We start from the raw sequence: 15,931 nt of genomic DNA on the forward strand, positions 1-15,931 counted from the left end.
AGGTAGAAGCTCAAATGTCCATCAAAGGATGAATGGATTAAAAAAACGTGGTCTCTATATACAATGAAATAGTAGTCAGCTTTAAAAAGGCATGAAATTCTGACACATTCTATCATGTGGATGAACCATAAAGACATCATCCTAAGGGAAATAAAAAGGACTAATGTTACATAACTCCACTTACATAAGCTACCTGGAATAGTCCAATACATAGTGATAGAAAGTAGATGGTTGTTACCAGGAACTGGGCAGGGGTCAGGGGTGAGCAGGGAGTTAGTGTTCGATAGGTAAAAAGTTGTAACTGTGATGATGAAAAAGTGATGGAGCTGGATAGTGGTGGTCGCTGCACAACAGTGTGAATGTACCACTAAATACCACTGTATACTTAAAAATAGTTAAAATGGTAAATTTCATGTTATGTACATTCTACCACAATAAAAAAAAAAACAGATTAAACTTACATTCCAAGTGAAAACAGGCAGTCTTTTATATTGGTGGTGATGCTTTTCAGTTGTTATAATTGTATTGTTTTTCAAGTTTATTTATTTTGAGACAGAGACAGCACGAATGGGGGAGGGGCAGGAAGCAAGGGTGAGAGAGAGAATTCTGAGAAGGCTTTGTACTGCCAGTGCAGAGCCCGATGCAGAGCTCAGAAGTCCTGAGATCACGACCTGACCCAAAACCAAGAGTCAACTAAGCCACCCATGTGCCCTCAGCTGTTATAATTTTAAAATCTCCTTCCCTATGCTCAAATTTTCTTCTTGCTTGACCAATAGAAGTGCTTTCTATGGAAATAATTTTACTGACCATTCTCACACTTTTTCAGTATGGGGCTAGCCCACATCCAACCTCCAGACTAGATCAATGGGTGGCATAGCAGGGGCCATGGCTACTAAAAGACTATTGTGAGTTACAGGAAGAAACAGGAAAGTAGCTTCTGACCACCCACACCAGCTGTTCTTACTTCTAGCTGCACTTTATAGTCACTTCAGACTTAAGAAATACATACCGCCACACGAGGTGCCACACCCATAGATTATGGTTTCATTGGTCAGTGACAAAGCCCATGTATGGACATCTTCTCAAAGCTCCCCAGGGAATTCTGATGTGTAGCCAGTAGGTTGAGACCTACCGAATTAGTCATTCCTTAGAAAGCTCTCCGGAGTACAGTTCAACAACCCCTTTTTAAAAATCTCACCATTAAGAAATAATGGGAATTAGGGCTCAGAGGAATAAGAAGCTGTTCAACTTTTACTTTTGATAATCCTTAAACTAGAAAAAAAGACAAGTTAAAATTCATGAATTCAGCAAACATTTATTCAAGCTACTGCTGTCAGGATGGTGCCCCACCTGCAGGTGCTGGCAGAAGAGAGGAACCCTGTCCCAGCAGAGCTCATGGCCAGCAGGGGAAGCCAGGACAGGCAGGACACTGACAGGAGCACCACCTTGAGGACAATTGCATAAAGGGAACATGTGGGAACAGCATCTATGCTGGATGGAAAAGTGGGAAAAACGTCCCAGAGAAAGCTATCCCTCTATCATTAATGAGTCTGGAGAGGTGACTAGAAATTGGCGAGGCAATCCTTGGAAGATAAAGTGACATTCCCTCTTCTGGAGGCAGTGTGTGCCACTCTCAATTATGCCAGGCCCGTGAGCATGTGGCAATGCCTGGTTGACCCTGGGGGTTGGCCGTGGTCAAGGGATCTGAAATGAGGGGGACTGAAGTGCAGCGCGTCTGGGTTGGGTCATATGGCTGCTCAAGGGGCCCGGGAAGAAAGCCAGTTAAAGCCAGTTTCTCAAGTCACTGGAGAGACCTGTATGCTACTCACAGCAACCAACCACGTGCCAAGGAAAGCTGGCATGCATGTCAGCCCCCAGGTTAGCCATGCAGAGCAACAATCCTTAATGCTTATTTATAGTAATAAACTGTCTGCCTCTTAACAAGTTCCAAATGAAAATTCTATCTATAGGTGTTCTCTCTCCCACAAGCTCTTAGGAAAGTCAAGGTGGTGAGAAAGGGCATTTCTCCTTCCTTGTGACCTGATTAGAAAGTGTGAGAATCATTCTCTGAAATCCTCCCCATGTGCCATCAGTAATTATGACATGATTTTTCATCTGGGAAATTATGAAAATGAGCATATATCTACTTCTCAACAACCTTTTTAAAAAAGTTTGTTTGTTTTGAGACAGTGAGCGAGCATGAGCAGGGGGGCGGCAGAGAGAGAGGATCCCAAGCAGGCTCCGCACTCTTAGTACAAAGCCTGACATGCGGCTGGATCTCAAGAACCATGAGGTTGTGACCTGAGCCGAGATCAAGAGTCAGAAGCTTAACCGACTGAGCCACCCAGATGACCCCCTTCTCAAAATTTTCTAATGATGTTTTGTTTTGTTTTGTTTTCTCTTATTGATCAGTTTCTTTTTGGAATATTTCATCTAAATCAAGGGCCAGTGTTTATCTCCACATGCCATGGTGCACACTGAGTTAGTTCACTGAATGATAATGAGCACAGGTCCACCAGCCAAGAAAGAAATGAAACCCATCATGAGCCCAAAGCAAAGAGTTTGCATGTTCTTAAGTATTACCTTCAAGAATGATCTGAAATAGCTATATGCAGTGAAATTCAAACTTTCACAGAACAGCAGGAACTTCTGCAGTTATCTGTTCTCATCTCAACTTCACCATAACCCAGAAGGCAGGTGGTCTGATCCCTAATCTATAGGTGGGGAAACTGAGCTAGTACAGCCTGCTGTGTGCAGTGGAGCCTGGGCAGCAGCGACGCCCCTCCCCCACAGCTGCCTGCAGAGATCTAGCCACACTACGATATTCAGCCACACATAGCACTGAGTTGAGTCCCCTGGACAAACGCATGAGCCATCTGAACTCTGATGACACAGGAACACATAGACCAATCTTGCTTCCTGATGAAGAGACGGATCATTCAAGTGTCTACAGTGTTGTACCAAGTGCTTTGCATTGAATATCCTATTCTGTGAGGAAGTCCATTCTGCTGTTCTGCAGCTGAAGACAACAGAGGCTCAGAGAACAAGAAGTGGGTCACTGGGCTGTAAGCGGGTGAGATGGAATTCAAAGCCAAGTGGGAGCTCCTTCTCCAGAGACACACTAACCTGAGTTTGATCACTGTGCAACTTTGGATGTGTTACTTAGTATGTCCAGGCCTCAATTTCCTTATATTTAGAGGAGGATAATGATACAAGCACATCCCTTGCAGAACTGAGTGAAGGTTAAATAAGAATGCACACAGGGTGCCGAAGAATGCCTGATGCCTGGTAAATGCTCATTAAACAATAATCATGAAGTCTTCTGGGTTTCTCAGATACAAGGGAAGCTTCTGATTTTCAAAATTCTTAGTTCTGAATGAAAACTTTACTTACTGAAATTCTGCAGGACACCACTCCACTTCCCCCAAACCCTACTAGAACCTGGCCGCCCCAACATCAGGTACCCTAGAGAAAGACCCTGCTTATGAGCACACAGATGCACAGGTGCTCCTTACCCACACACCCACCTTAACCCGACACAGACATAGTACATGGGCACAGAACTGAACATGTTGTTGGGGCCATTAAAAGTCTCTAGAATGTACCTCGTTCTGGAAATAGCTAAGAAATGGGCAACAGGCGACCTTTTACCCTCACACTTTACCACCATCCCTGTAGTGTTGTAAGTTCTCAGGACAGAATGACAGTGCCCCTGCAGCTGCAATTCTGTCCCAGAGAGCCCTCACACCACTCTAGTGACAGTCACACTGAACAACCTAAGGACAAGGTCCCAAGTCCCCAAATCCTGCACTGAAAGGCGCCGTATTGTCACTCTACTGAGAACACTAACTTTATCTCCCTTATACAAAACTGTCACGCACTGAAAACAGCACACTTAATTTACAAATGGCTTCAAAGTGGCAACAAGGTTATTACCTCCCTTTTCTTGCAGTATTTATATTTATGAAGCTAAGTCAAATGTTGCCGATTTTGGCTATGCTCATTCAGCTTTGATGATGATTACCTGATCCCAACTAGGCTGAAGTTTACCACTACATTATCTACCAAGAAAGGGTTTGCCAAGTGAATTGAACCAGGCAAAATTCCTTGTCAACAAACATCAAGAGAAAGAAAGCCCTGTACAACTGTTACTTCCCAAGAGCCCAACTCCAACCCTCTGTAAGGACAGCACATACACAATGAATCCAGGGCCTGAAAACTTGGCAAAGAATAGGATTTTCTTTTTCCCTAATGCACAGATTCCTATTTTTATTATTATTTTCCTAGTTTTATAAAACTGGTATTCTGGTTAACAGAATGTTCTAATTACCTGAAATCACCATATATCTCTGCATATATGTTACAACTCAAAGCAAATTACAAATTACACCAATTAAAATCAAAATTAAATTTAATACATCCATTATCACCATACCATACAACAGTGTTAAAAATACCTAAAATTCTGCTAATTCATGGGCAGAATCTGAAATGGCTTGTTAAAATTTCATAAATATCTGGGGCACCTGGGTGGCTCAGTCGGTTAAGCATCTGACTTCAGCTCAGGTCATGATCTCGTGGTTCATGAGTTTGAGCCCCACAATGGGCTCTGTGCTGAAAGTGCAGAGCCTGGAGCCTGCTTCGGATTCTGTGTCTCTTTCTCTGGCCCTCCCCTGCTCGCACTCTGTCTCTCTCAAAAATCAATAAACATTAAAAAAAATTCATAAATAGCTAATATCTATTTATAAGGCCTTCTTTCACTCCCCAAACCCCTCCCTCAGACCCCATACCCTCACCTGGATGGCCACCCCACCATTCATTCATTCTGCACCTGCCGTCACATGGTTCTCAAGTCACACTCCCAATCCCATCAGCCCCTAACTCAAAAATTTCACAAATCCTCCAACATCCACAGAAATGAAGACAAATTTCTATTTCAGCAATCGATTCTCACAATCTGACCTGTTTGCCTCTCCCCTAAGAGCTACACACACCCAGGGGTTTGCTGTCCCCTAAACTTGCCCTGACCCGGGTGAGGCCTGCCTCGAAGACCCCTCTCAAGGGCTACCTCCTCCATGACCCTTGCCCAAAGTGCCCTCAATGGCAGTTCTCCTGTCTCTTAAAATGTAAACCTAAAACATTCCATTCACACCTCATTTTTGTATGTCATGATACAGTAAGTTACATATGTATCATACTTATTCTCTCTGCTGATACAAAACTACTTGGGGGCAGGGGCCGTGTATCCCTTACAGGCTCCACACAGTCCCACATTCAATCAGTGTTTGCAGAGTTCAGTCCATGGTGTTCCTCCCGCACCATTAATATTTGGCAGACGGCCAGCTCCAATAACCAGCCCTTCCACCTTCCTAGGTCTTGGTTTCCTTACTTACCTCACCTCCTTATTAGGAATTAGAGGTGATTCTGCCATGGTGAACTTGTCTATCTAAAGGTCCCAATCCCAACCATCCCCCCAACTTCCTCTCTTTTGGGAATTCAACACAGCTCTTTTCTCTCACAATCTCAACTTCTCTTCTTACATTAAAGGGAAACATAAAAGCAGTTCTCCTACCCCTTGAAACTGCTACCATCTCTCTTCCCTTCTCAATCCTGCCGTATTTCTCGAAAGAGTTGTTTCTGGCCCTCTTCGTGGTGCTTACCACCCCTCCCCTGCACCCACCATTCACCCTACTTCCCCTACAGGTCTCTTCTAAATCATGGATCAGATTTTCATTTTAAGAATGGCCCTTTACATCTCTAGAGACCTAGAAACTACTATATACTAGAAATGGTGATAAACCACAAAGGGACGGAAAAGCTAGGTGTCAACAGAAAAAGTATAAACACAGTGGACCACATACAACCTCAATCCTTAGATCAGAACTTGTCAAAACTCACACCACCTAGAGCCAGACCTCAGAAAGCCTCCCACCCATCCTGTTCCTTACACAGATCTGCTTGCAGGCCTCCCAGCTACTTCTTTCTATGACATCCTCTGTGATCACTCTCCTGCCCAACTGCAACCTCCTTAATCCTTTCAGGGACTGAACTTCCTCCTCCTCTTTGTTCTATTGGACGTCTAACTTTCCTCAGGCAATTCTGACAAACCTTTACTCCTCTTGAATTCAGGCCACCTATTCTCCCATATATCCCCTGTTCCAGGGAACAGCCTACAAGGTCCTAATTGCTACCAACCATCTCCATGACACCATCTATGTGCTTCTGGCTCTCACATTCTCACAATCACCAAGCACCCTCCTCTTTCACATCCATGACACAAGGCATCCAACAATCAAATTCAGGACTCATCCACCTCTTCCCACTGGTGACTGCTGCCACTGGTCCACCTCCCCACCCTCAGGATGGGCCCTGCTCCCGTCCCTGGCCTCCACCCCCCTGCAGCCACTTTAAATGACTGCTCCCTGGGATGTCACCCGTGGGTGCTCATCTAATCCAGAACTTCAACACACCCATGTCCACAGGACTCCAGGATAGGAAACTGACAGTCCTCCTAGACTTCTCATCCCTCTCTGTAATGCACATGGGAGAAGCTATTGTATCATTTCACAATCACATCTCATTTTTAGGAGGCATGAAATCATCCACAGAGGAAACTGTAAGTGACCCTGAGATACCACCTAATGTACCCTTTGCTTTTGTAGATGAAAGCATTAGGAAAACAGAGATGTGGTACACACTCTTCTTTATGCTATGAAAGTTACCCTTTTTGAGCTTGTGGGATGATAGAAAAAAAAAATCGATCTGGTCTTTGTGCCTAGTTCTCATCGTGCAGCTTATAAAAGCCTTAGCGTTTCCTGAGTGTTGGAAGTGACTTTGTTATGCTAATGAGGTGGCTGCTGTGGGTCCCTGGACAGCTCCGGAGTGGGGGCTGGTTACTGGAGAAACCCAATACACAATCAGAAGGTTGGAAAGTTGGGCCACACTGCCGACCTCTGGGGACAGAAGCTAGAGACGGAGTTCAATTGTGTGGCGGCCACTGATCCAATCAATCATGTCTACATAATGAAACTCCAACTAAATACTCTGAACACACAGGTTCAGTGGAGCTTCCCAAGCTGTGCACACATTCATGTGCTGGGAGGGGGTTATATCCTGATTCCACAAGGGAAAGGCACAGAAACTCTACGTTCTCTGCCAGACTTCACCCCATGTGTCTCTTCATGTGGCTGGTCCTAGTTTGTATCTTCTGTAATAAGACTGTGGTAGAAGTAGAGCACGATCCTGAATTCTAGGAGCCCTTCTAGTAAATTGGCAAACCCGAGAGAAAAACAAAGTTATAGTCAGTCAGGAGTGCAGTTGTCCTGGGGACCCCCAGAGTGTTGCTGGTTAAGTAAGGGCAACTGTGTGGGGTCGGAGCTAACTCTGGGTGGTGAGTGGTGAAGCTGAACAACAGCGCACATGGCTGGATTTTTACCGGAATAGAGTCCCCACTGCATGCCAGGCACTCAACTGGGAATGGAATATACTGTCATCAAAGGAGCACAGTGCCCGCCTGCCACCTCTCAGAGTTAAGCATGAAGTGCATGCACACGTTGAGAATTCAAAACAAATCTCAGCCTTAAGTTCTGAATTTGAACAAGTCTACACCTCCTGGCAAGGCTCGAGGTTACTTTAAGCTCAGTTCTTTCAGGCAATGGCTCTTATTGACACCTCCCTGGAAGTGGCCAATGTCGGTCTGTCACTTGAAAGTAACTCCCTGACTTCAAAAAAGAGCTAAAACCTCTCTGTGGGTTGCCTTGCCTTTCGTGTAAGAACCAGCCCGTGGTCAGATGCCCGAGGTGCAGGAGCTGAGCCCGAGGCTCAGACAAGCAGACATATTCTAGGTTTCACAGGCTTGGCAGAGCAACGTGGCCGCTAACCCACTGCAGAAGCCACCTGCGTGCGGCTTCCAGGGCAAGGACTGCCTCTGACATGCTGTTCCACCTTGTGGGTGGCTCTTTAACTTTTTTGTTTTTTGTTTTTCAGTAGCAATCATTACCAAGTTTTTTTTTTTTTTAATTATTCCCCAGGGCAATAGAAATAATCTTTACTTCTCTATTAACATCGTACATGTAATTCCAAAACAACGTTTCCTCATCTGGGAGCAAAAATAGCAACTATGAAGTCCAAAACGGCAAAATAAAGACAGACACCAAATCTGTCTCCCTGAATGACATGAAAACTTACAGTTCCGATGTCTGATACTCAAATAAACTTCTCGTGGTGGGCAATGCTGTGACTTCCCAGAAATATAGGCAGGACAGACCCTGAGGGGCTTCTACAAACGTGCTCACCCCTCAAAGCAAGACAGTTGGGGAAATGTTCCCTGTTGGTTAAGTTTCGATTCTTAATCAGTTTGTGAAAATCCAGGAGGGACCCAGGCTCCAGCGCTGTCCTTTCCCTCAGCCACCACAGACCATTTTCTACAGGACTTCCCTGACCTTCTAGAGCTCAGCAGGCAACTGGGCTTCCCGCTTCTCTCTCCTTCTAGACTGTGAGCGCTTACAACTCAGAAATGAAGTGGGAAGTACCATTTGTACATGAAGGTCCAAAAGGTCTTTTCCCTCTTCCCACAGAGAGTACACGAATCTTAAGTGAAATGCAAATGAAGCTGTGAATTTTCAAGTTTTAAAATGAGAACTCCCTCCAAATCAGAATTATTATACTATCAACTAAATCACACTCCCTTAAGGCTTCCAAAAATACTAATAATTTACTGAAAACTAATTTGCAAAGCAAGTTCACGTATGAAGAAAATTTAGTGTGGCAAAAGTTGTTTTCTTCGAGACAGAAATCTTAATCCTATTTTGAAACAAGGATAATTAGGAAACATGCAAATCATTCATATTTTATGACACTTCTTATATGATGTTTTGAAAATATACTGAAATGCTTAGAAAAAGCCAAACATCAGTCATGTCATGGAGCAAAGTCTCCCAGAGCAGTGAAAAGGTATCAAATAGTTTGTCACAGGCCAGGCCTAATGTATAAATCCCATGCGCCTTTCTTGAATTTTAAATATACCTATTTGGATCCAAATTCTGAGGGGAATCAATGCAGATGTTCAGTGGGTCTACTGGATACTTGTTCATCTATGTAAAGTTCTTATAACAAAATCCAGGAAGACTTACCCAAGTTGCCCTCACCTTGAAGTTACCATGCAGGGTTATAGGCAGAGATCTTGTGTGTTAGGGGACAGGTCTGCCCAGCCTGTGGTGAAGCAAGGCTCTGGGAAAAGTAAGGACCAAACACCTGTCAGCAGGCTGCTTTAGCAGCCATGAACCCTCACTTAGAATCCAGGGGCCCAGGCTTCTCTCTGAGCTCTTTGATGGAAGCCAGGAGAAGGAAGAGTACATTAACAAAGACCTCAGCGGTCATTCATGCTACATCTCATTCCACACGCAGGGAAACTAAGTCCCAGGGAAGCAAAAGACTTTGAGCAGAAAACTTAGAGAACACTAGGCAAAGTTACACTTCTTATCAGCAAGAGAACAGATTCTCAGAAGACACATTATGGTCAGCCTTCTCTTTTCAGAGCCACGAACTCACACTTGCCTGAGGAAAGGCCTCTTTTGGGAATTCTCAGGACCTTCTAAATATGGCTGACCTACTCTCCATCTGTCTTCAGGAAAATGCTTTGGCTGAGAGGCCAGCTCAGCTCCCAGGCTGCAAGAACTGAAGACCAAAGGGCAAGGCCAGGGCTGGAGAGGGGAGCCCGGGACAGGGTGACGAGGGAAGGGTAAGAACTCCAAGCTGTCCTTGGGGTCTGAGACCATGGCACACATTTACACAAAACTGGCCCTCAGGAAATGTTTGTTAAATGCGGAGTAAAAATATCCTAGTTTGTCACCTCCCGTGACAAAGCTGCCACCGTGCCATGTGCAAGAACTTTCCCCAATAACTCTTACTCCTGGTATCCTTCATGATCTTGCTCCCTCAATTTTATAGTGTCGTCAGAATAAAAATGATGAATCCAGTTCAGAACACAGCCCTCATCCCATCGGCATTGTGAGCGTAGAGGTCTCGACTGCAGTTGGGAAATACACACAAAAGACCGGCTAAGCACAGGGTGACAGACAGAGCTGTGTTCCAGAGCTGAAGATTGATGGGATTAATTTTGAAGCTTTTCTGCCTCCATCTTCTAGGTTAGATGTCAGTGATGAATCTTGCCTCTACGCCTCATGTTTTAAACTGCATCCTTCCAGTTACCAGAGGCATCATTTTATATAACCCACAGAAATGGAGTCACTTTATGATAACGTAGCACTTTAGGACTTGTCGACTACTACAGGTCTTAATTCAGTTGGCCGGTCAGAGAATAAAAACTTTAAAAGACAGTTATGCTCAGTTAGTGTGTGTTTGAAAAGCCAGCAATCCAATTTTATGTTCCAGCTATTAAATGTATCAGTAACTACCAAATTTATCAATAAGCATGACAAGGATTAGCTTGTGAATTTCACATCACTGTTACATTTATCAGTAAGCACATGAGGTACTGACACTAACTGGCCTTAGTTAGCACTGAAAGGTTCAGGTAGTGGCCCAGCCTAGGTCTCACCACTGACCTGACACCCAGCCCAGCACAGGCACAAACATTTGTTGGACGAAGGGACAGCTGCATCAACAGCTGACAAAAATGGAACAGAATGAGCATTTTCCAATTGCCCACAAAACCCATTTCTGCTTCAATTAATCAAAACACCTGTCTTGAAAGTTTACTCAGATAGTTCATCTGCTGAATAGAATACGAGCTAGGGTTTTAACCGAAATGGTCTTTCAAAGCTTCCTTCCTCCAGGACACAGTTATAAACAGCGGCACCGGCAAGAATGATCAGGGAGGAGCAAGCGTCACCATCCACACTCCTCACCTGCCATGTCGATGGCAAAAGGCCTGTCTGCTCTCCAGCCGGTGTACCAACCAACGACTTTGCCGTTTTCCACCAACGGACGTTCATAGCGTCGCCCGCCAACCAGGCCCACTGGCCAGACAGAGACCTTGCGTGTAGTTCGCATCTATAAGAAGGGGAAAGAGATGTGGTTTAAGTTTCCTTAGGGAAAATAACTCGAAGGGAGGAAAGAAATGTGAGCCACGTAGGAGAATAGGGGTGGGGAGGCAGAGACTGGAGACTTTCAAAAGTTGAAGGTTTCCGGACAGAACCCTGCTGCTGGCAGACTGCTGCCCAGTTCGCTGCTGCTGAGCTGCTTGGCACCATCGGCCGTCCTCGGTCACAAACTCAGCTGGTGGCTCAAGGCTTAAGAGAAACAAAGCAGGTGTCAATATCTGAACGGCACTTTTTTGAAGCTAAGCTATACCATCAAAAGTATTTTCTATTGGTTTCAAGGTTGGATCTGAATACCTTGCGTCTTCTGAACTGAGGGTGACTTCCCTTTAGGAAACTCAGTAGCAGCAAAAAGTTCACTCAGAGAAGCCAGAGGAGTTGCCTTCCTATGAATTTTTTATTGTTATCAACACAGAAATCTTGGCTGGGGGCATTAACAATGGCATCCAGGGGCGCCTGGGTGGCTCAGTTGGTTGAGCGTCTGACTTCGGCTCAGGTCATGATCTCACAGTTCGTGGGTTCGAGCCCCGCATCGGGCTCTGTGCTGACAGCTCGAAGCCTGGAGCCTGCTTCGGATTCTGTCTCCCTCTCTTTTGGCCCCTCCCCCACTCTGACCCCCCCCCCCCATCTCTCTCTCAAAAGTAAATAAACATTAAAAAAAATAATGGGGGCACCTGGGTGGCTCAGTCGGTTAAGCGTCCGACTTCGGCTCAGGTCATGATCTCACGGTCCATGAGTTCGAGCCCTGCGTCAGGCTCTGTGCTGACAGCTCAGAGCCTGGAGCCTGCTTCAGATTCTGTCTCCCTCTCTCTCTGACCCTCCCCCATTCATGCTCTGTCTCTCTGTCTCAAAAATAAATAAACATTAAAAAATAAATTAAAAAAAAAAGTAATAATGGCATCCAGATACAGAACAGATACCAGGCATTCTCCAGAGTGACGTAAAGAAAAACATACCCTACATCCTGCCTTTCCAGGGAAACTGGGTCCAGCTAGAAAGGAGCACACCTCATGCACGCAGCTGGAGAGGCTGGCCCTCTTCCCACACACCCTGTTGTATCTGGTGAAGTTTTCATCAGACCGCGTTCAACTCAAACTTATTTACTGGATTTCTGTAAGGGCAAAGACATGTTCGCAACAAAGCTTCCTGGTACTGGGCAGGCAGCGTTTTTGGGCAAACCACGGCCACCATCAGAGGACGTGTTGAACAAGCTGTAAGCAGCCCACATGACACCTCTGTGCAAACTAGAAGGTTCCCATTTCCTGAGCACACACACGTGCAGGGGCTGGCAGCTTGGCCATTAAAGTCCAGGCTGGTTTCAGCTCACTCACCCTCTCAGCTGGCGGTGTCCTGGGGCGTGACATACACAGCTGCCTTTGGAGGGCCTATTGTCATTACAAGTTCAACACCAACGCTTTACCTTATATTTACTATACAACTGGGCCATGATCAGTTAACCAATGGTTAAAATAATGATTACCAATCAAGGATTTTTTTTTTTATGAAAGGAAAATTATATACTTGGGAAATATTTTCAAGTACAATTCAAGTGAAAGTCATAGTAACCAGAAGCTCCCATTTGCCAGGAATTCCAATTTTATTTATTAATCTCTCACCTCACTCCAAAAAAAAAAAATTTAAGAGTGTGAAACATTCCAGGTAATAAAAATCTCACTGCATCAGTCGTCCACAAATCTGGAATTAGTTTTACGGTCTATTACTTTCTCAATAAATTAATCACCACTGCCTTGTGCTCATACTAACTTACATGAGGATTTTTAAAAAGTTCTACTGAAGTAGAACTGACTGCAGGAAAGAGTGAATAGTTCTGAGATTACTAAGACTGCTTATAAGGCCGGCCCTCGGCTGGCATCTGGGAACTTGGCTTTTGAAACAGTCCTTATGCTGATAAAGTTGTTTTGTCTGCCTCGGCACCGTACACCTGTTTTCCTTTGGGGACCCTGAAACACTTGGGAGGGCAAGAGGTGCCTATGTGACCAGCCCCCATTAAAACCCCTAAACGTTACATGGGTTTCCCAGGGCATTAACATTGCACACCTGTGGTTATAGTTTTGCTGCCAGAGGGAAGATGCGCTTGCGGCATCCCTCATGGGAGGGAGAGAACGTAGGAAGTCTGCACATGGATTCCTCCAGAACCTTCTTCCTGGTGTCTTTCTCCCTCATTGATCTGGCCACATATCCATACCGCATCACTGTAATAACTCTAAGCCACAAGTACAACTATATGCTGGATGCTGAGTCCTAGTAAATCACTAGACATGGGGGTGGCCTTGGGGGACCCCTGATTTATTTTTTTTAAATGTTTGTTTATTGTTGAGAGACAGAGAAACAGGGTAAGCAGGGGAGGGGCATAGAGATACACACACAGAATCTGAAGCAGACTCGAGGCTCTGAGCTGTCAGCACAGAGCCCGTCGTGAGGCTGGAACCCAGGAACTGCGAGATTGTGACCCTAGCCAAAGTCAGACGTTTAACCAACTGAGCCACCCAGGCGCCCCTAAAATGTATTTTACAGTGTAAAACTTGATACATTTTGATACATGTATATAGCCACGAAACCATCACCGCAATGAAGATATCCATTATCCTGCAGAGTTCCCTTGGGCTCATTTTTAAATCCATCCCTACCATCACTCTCCACATCCCCAGTGCCCCTATCTGTGCATTCCCCACACCACTGGTCTCCTGTCACTATGCATTAGTTTGCATCTCGCAGAGTCATGTATGAATGGAATCATACAGCATATACTTTTTAAAAAATAATCTTTAGGGGCGCCTGGGTGGCTCAGTTGGTTAAGCGTCCGACTTCGGCTCAGGTCATGATCTCACAGTTTGTGAGTTCGAGCCCCCCATTAGGCTCTGTACTGACAGCTCAGAGCCTGGAGGGAGCCTGCTTTAGATTTTGTGTCTCATTCTCTCTCTGCCCCTCCCCCACCTGTACTCTCTCTGTCTCTCAAAAATAAAAAAAAATGTAAAAAAATTTTTAAAAATCTTTAAAAAAATGTTTATTCACTTTTGAGAACATGTGAGTGGGGGAGGGGCAAAGAGAGGGGGAGAGAGGATCTAAATCGGGCTCTGCGCTTACAGCAGTGAGCCCCATGTGGAGCTTGAATTCACACATGAACTGTGAGATCCTGACCTGAACCAAAGTTGGCCACCCAGGTGTCCCCAGCATATATTCTTTTTATTTAGCTTCTTTCACTCTGCAAAACTATATAACAATTCATCCATGCTATAATGTGTTTCAATAGTTAACTCCTTTATATTACTGAAGTACTTTTTTGTATGGATGTGCCACAGTTTTTGTTTTGTTTTGTTTTGTTTTTTCCATTTGCCTGTGTATGGACAATTGGGTTGTTTCAAACTTCTGGCTATACAGACAAAGCTGCTATGAACATCTGTGTACGAGTCTATATATACTTCATTTTTTTTTCTAAATATTTTTGAGAGAGAAAGAACGTGCACACACACGCATGAGCGGGGGAGGGGCAGAGTGAGAGGAAGACACAGAATCCGAAGCAGGCTCCAGGCTCCGAGCTGTCAGCACAGAGCCTGACATGGGACTTGAACTCACAACCTGTGAGATCATTACCTGAGCTGAAGTCAGACACTTAACCACCTGAGCCACCCAGGTGCCCCCATTTTTTGTTTTTGATAGATACCTGAGTGGAATGGCTGGATCACATGGTACATGTACATTTAACTTTTTAAGAAACTGCCAACTTATTTTCCAAAGTGGTTGTGCCATTTTTCATTCTCACTAGCCACGTGAGAGTCCCCATTACTGCACATGCTCAGCTCAGCAACACTTGGTGTGGTCGATGTTTCGCTTTAGCCATTTTAACAGGTACTAGTTAGTATTTCATTGTGCTTCTAATTTGCATTTTTCTAGTGACCAATTATGTTGACTATCTTTTCATGTGCTTGTCATCCATAATCTCTTTGAAGAAATATTTATGCAAACCTTTTGACTATTTTTAAAATTATTTCCTTACTATTGAGTTTTGAGAGTTATTTATATATTCTGCATACAAAACCCTTCACAGATACCTGATTTACAAATATTTTATCCCAGTCCATGGCTTATCATAATGTTCCCTCATAATAATGTGTTTTGAAAACCAGAACTTTTAATGTTGATGAAGTCCAATTCATCAATTTGTTCACAGATCATGCTTTTGATGTTGTATCTAAAATATCTTTGCCTAACTCAAGCTCACAAGAGTTTTCTCCTTCTCTCTCCAAGTATTAGAGTTGTAGGTTTTACATTTAGGTTATGATTTTGAGTTGATTTGTGTGTATGGTGTGACAGACAGACTGAGGTGATTTTCCTTCTCCTCCTTGCGGATGGATATCCAACTGTTCCAATTGTAACGTGCACATGGGTATGTGACTGTCCTGGAACAACTCCATGGTCTTTGGACCTTTGTCAAAAGTCAGTTGCCATATATGGGTGGGCTTATTTACGGACCTACTCCTCTGACCCACTGGTCTGCTTGGGTGGTCCTGATGCTAATATACTGTCCTGATTTACTATGGCTTTATAATAACTCCGGTAATCAAGTAGCATTAGCTCTCTTTGTTCTTCTTCCAAGTTTTGACTGTTCTAACTCCTTTTCCTTTCCATAGGAGTTTCACAGGCACATTGTTCATTTCAGCAAAATGTGATTGGGGTTGCATTAAATCTATAGCTCAATTTGGTGAGAACGAACAGCTTAACAGAATGGAGTCTTCTAACACATGAACATAATACAGCTCTTCATTTACTTAGATCTTTTCCATGTAAAAATTTTTTTAAAAATCGTATTTATTTATTTTGAGAGAGTGAGCACATGTGAGCCAGCGGGGGAG

At 44.3% G+C, this 15,931-nt stretch overlaps 1 protein-coding gene across 1 annotated transcript in view; it reads right to left on the bottom strand.

Annotated features, from left to right (window-relative positions):
* The window catches only part of B3GAT2 (beta-1,3-glucuronyltransferase 2), a 94,346-nt gene that overhangs the window by 19,666 nt on the left and 58,749 nt on the right, over window positions 1–15,931 (bottom strand). The window contains exon 2 of the mRNA XM_043591752.1: window positions 10,869–11,013. Coding sequence (XP_043447687.1) covers window positions 10,869–11,013 — 145 coding nt within the window. The remainder of the gene's footprint in view (window positions 1–10,868; window positions 11,014–15,931) is intronic.

The sequence above is a fragment of the Prionailurus bengalensis genome, chromosome B2 (genome assembly GCF_016509475.1).
Source record: "Prionailurus bengalensis isolate Pbe53 chromosome B2, Fcat_Pben_1.1_paternal_pri, whole genome shotgun sequence".
In the NCBI taxonomy this organism is placed as follows: domain Eukaryota; kingdom Metazoa; phylum Chordata; class Mammalia; order Carnivora; family Felidae; genus Prionailurus; species Prionailurus bengalensis.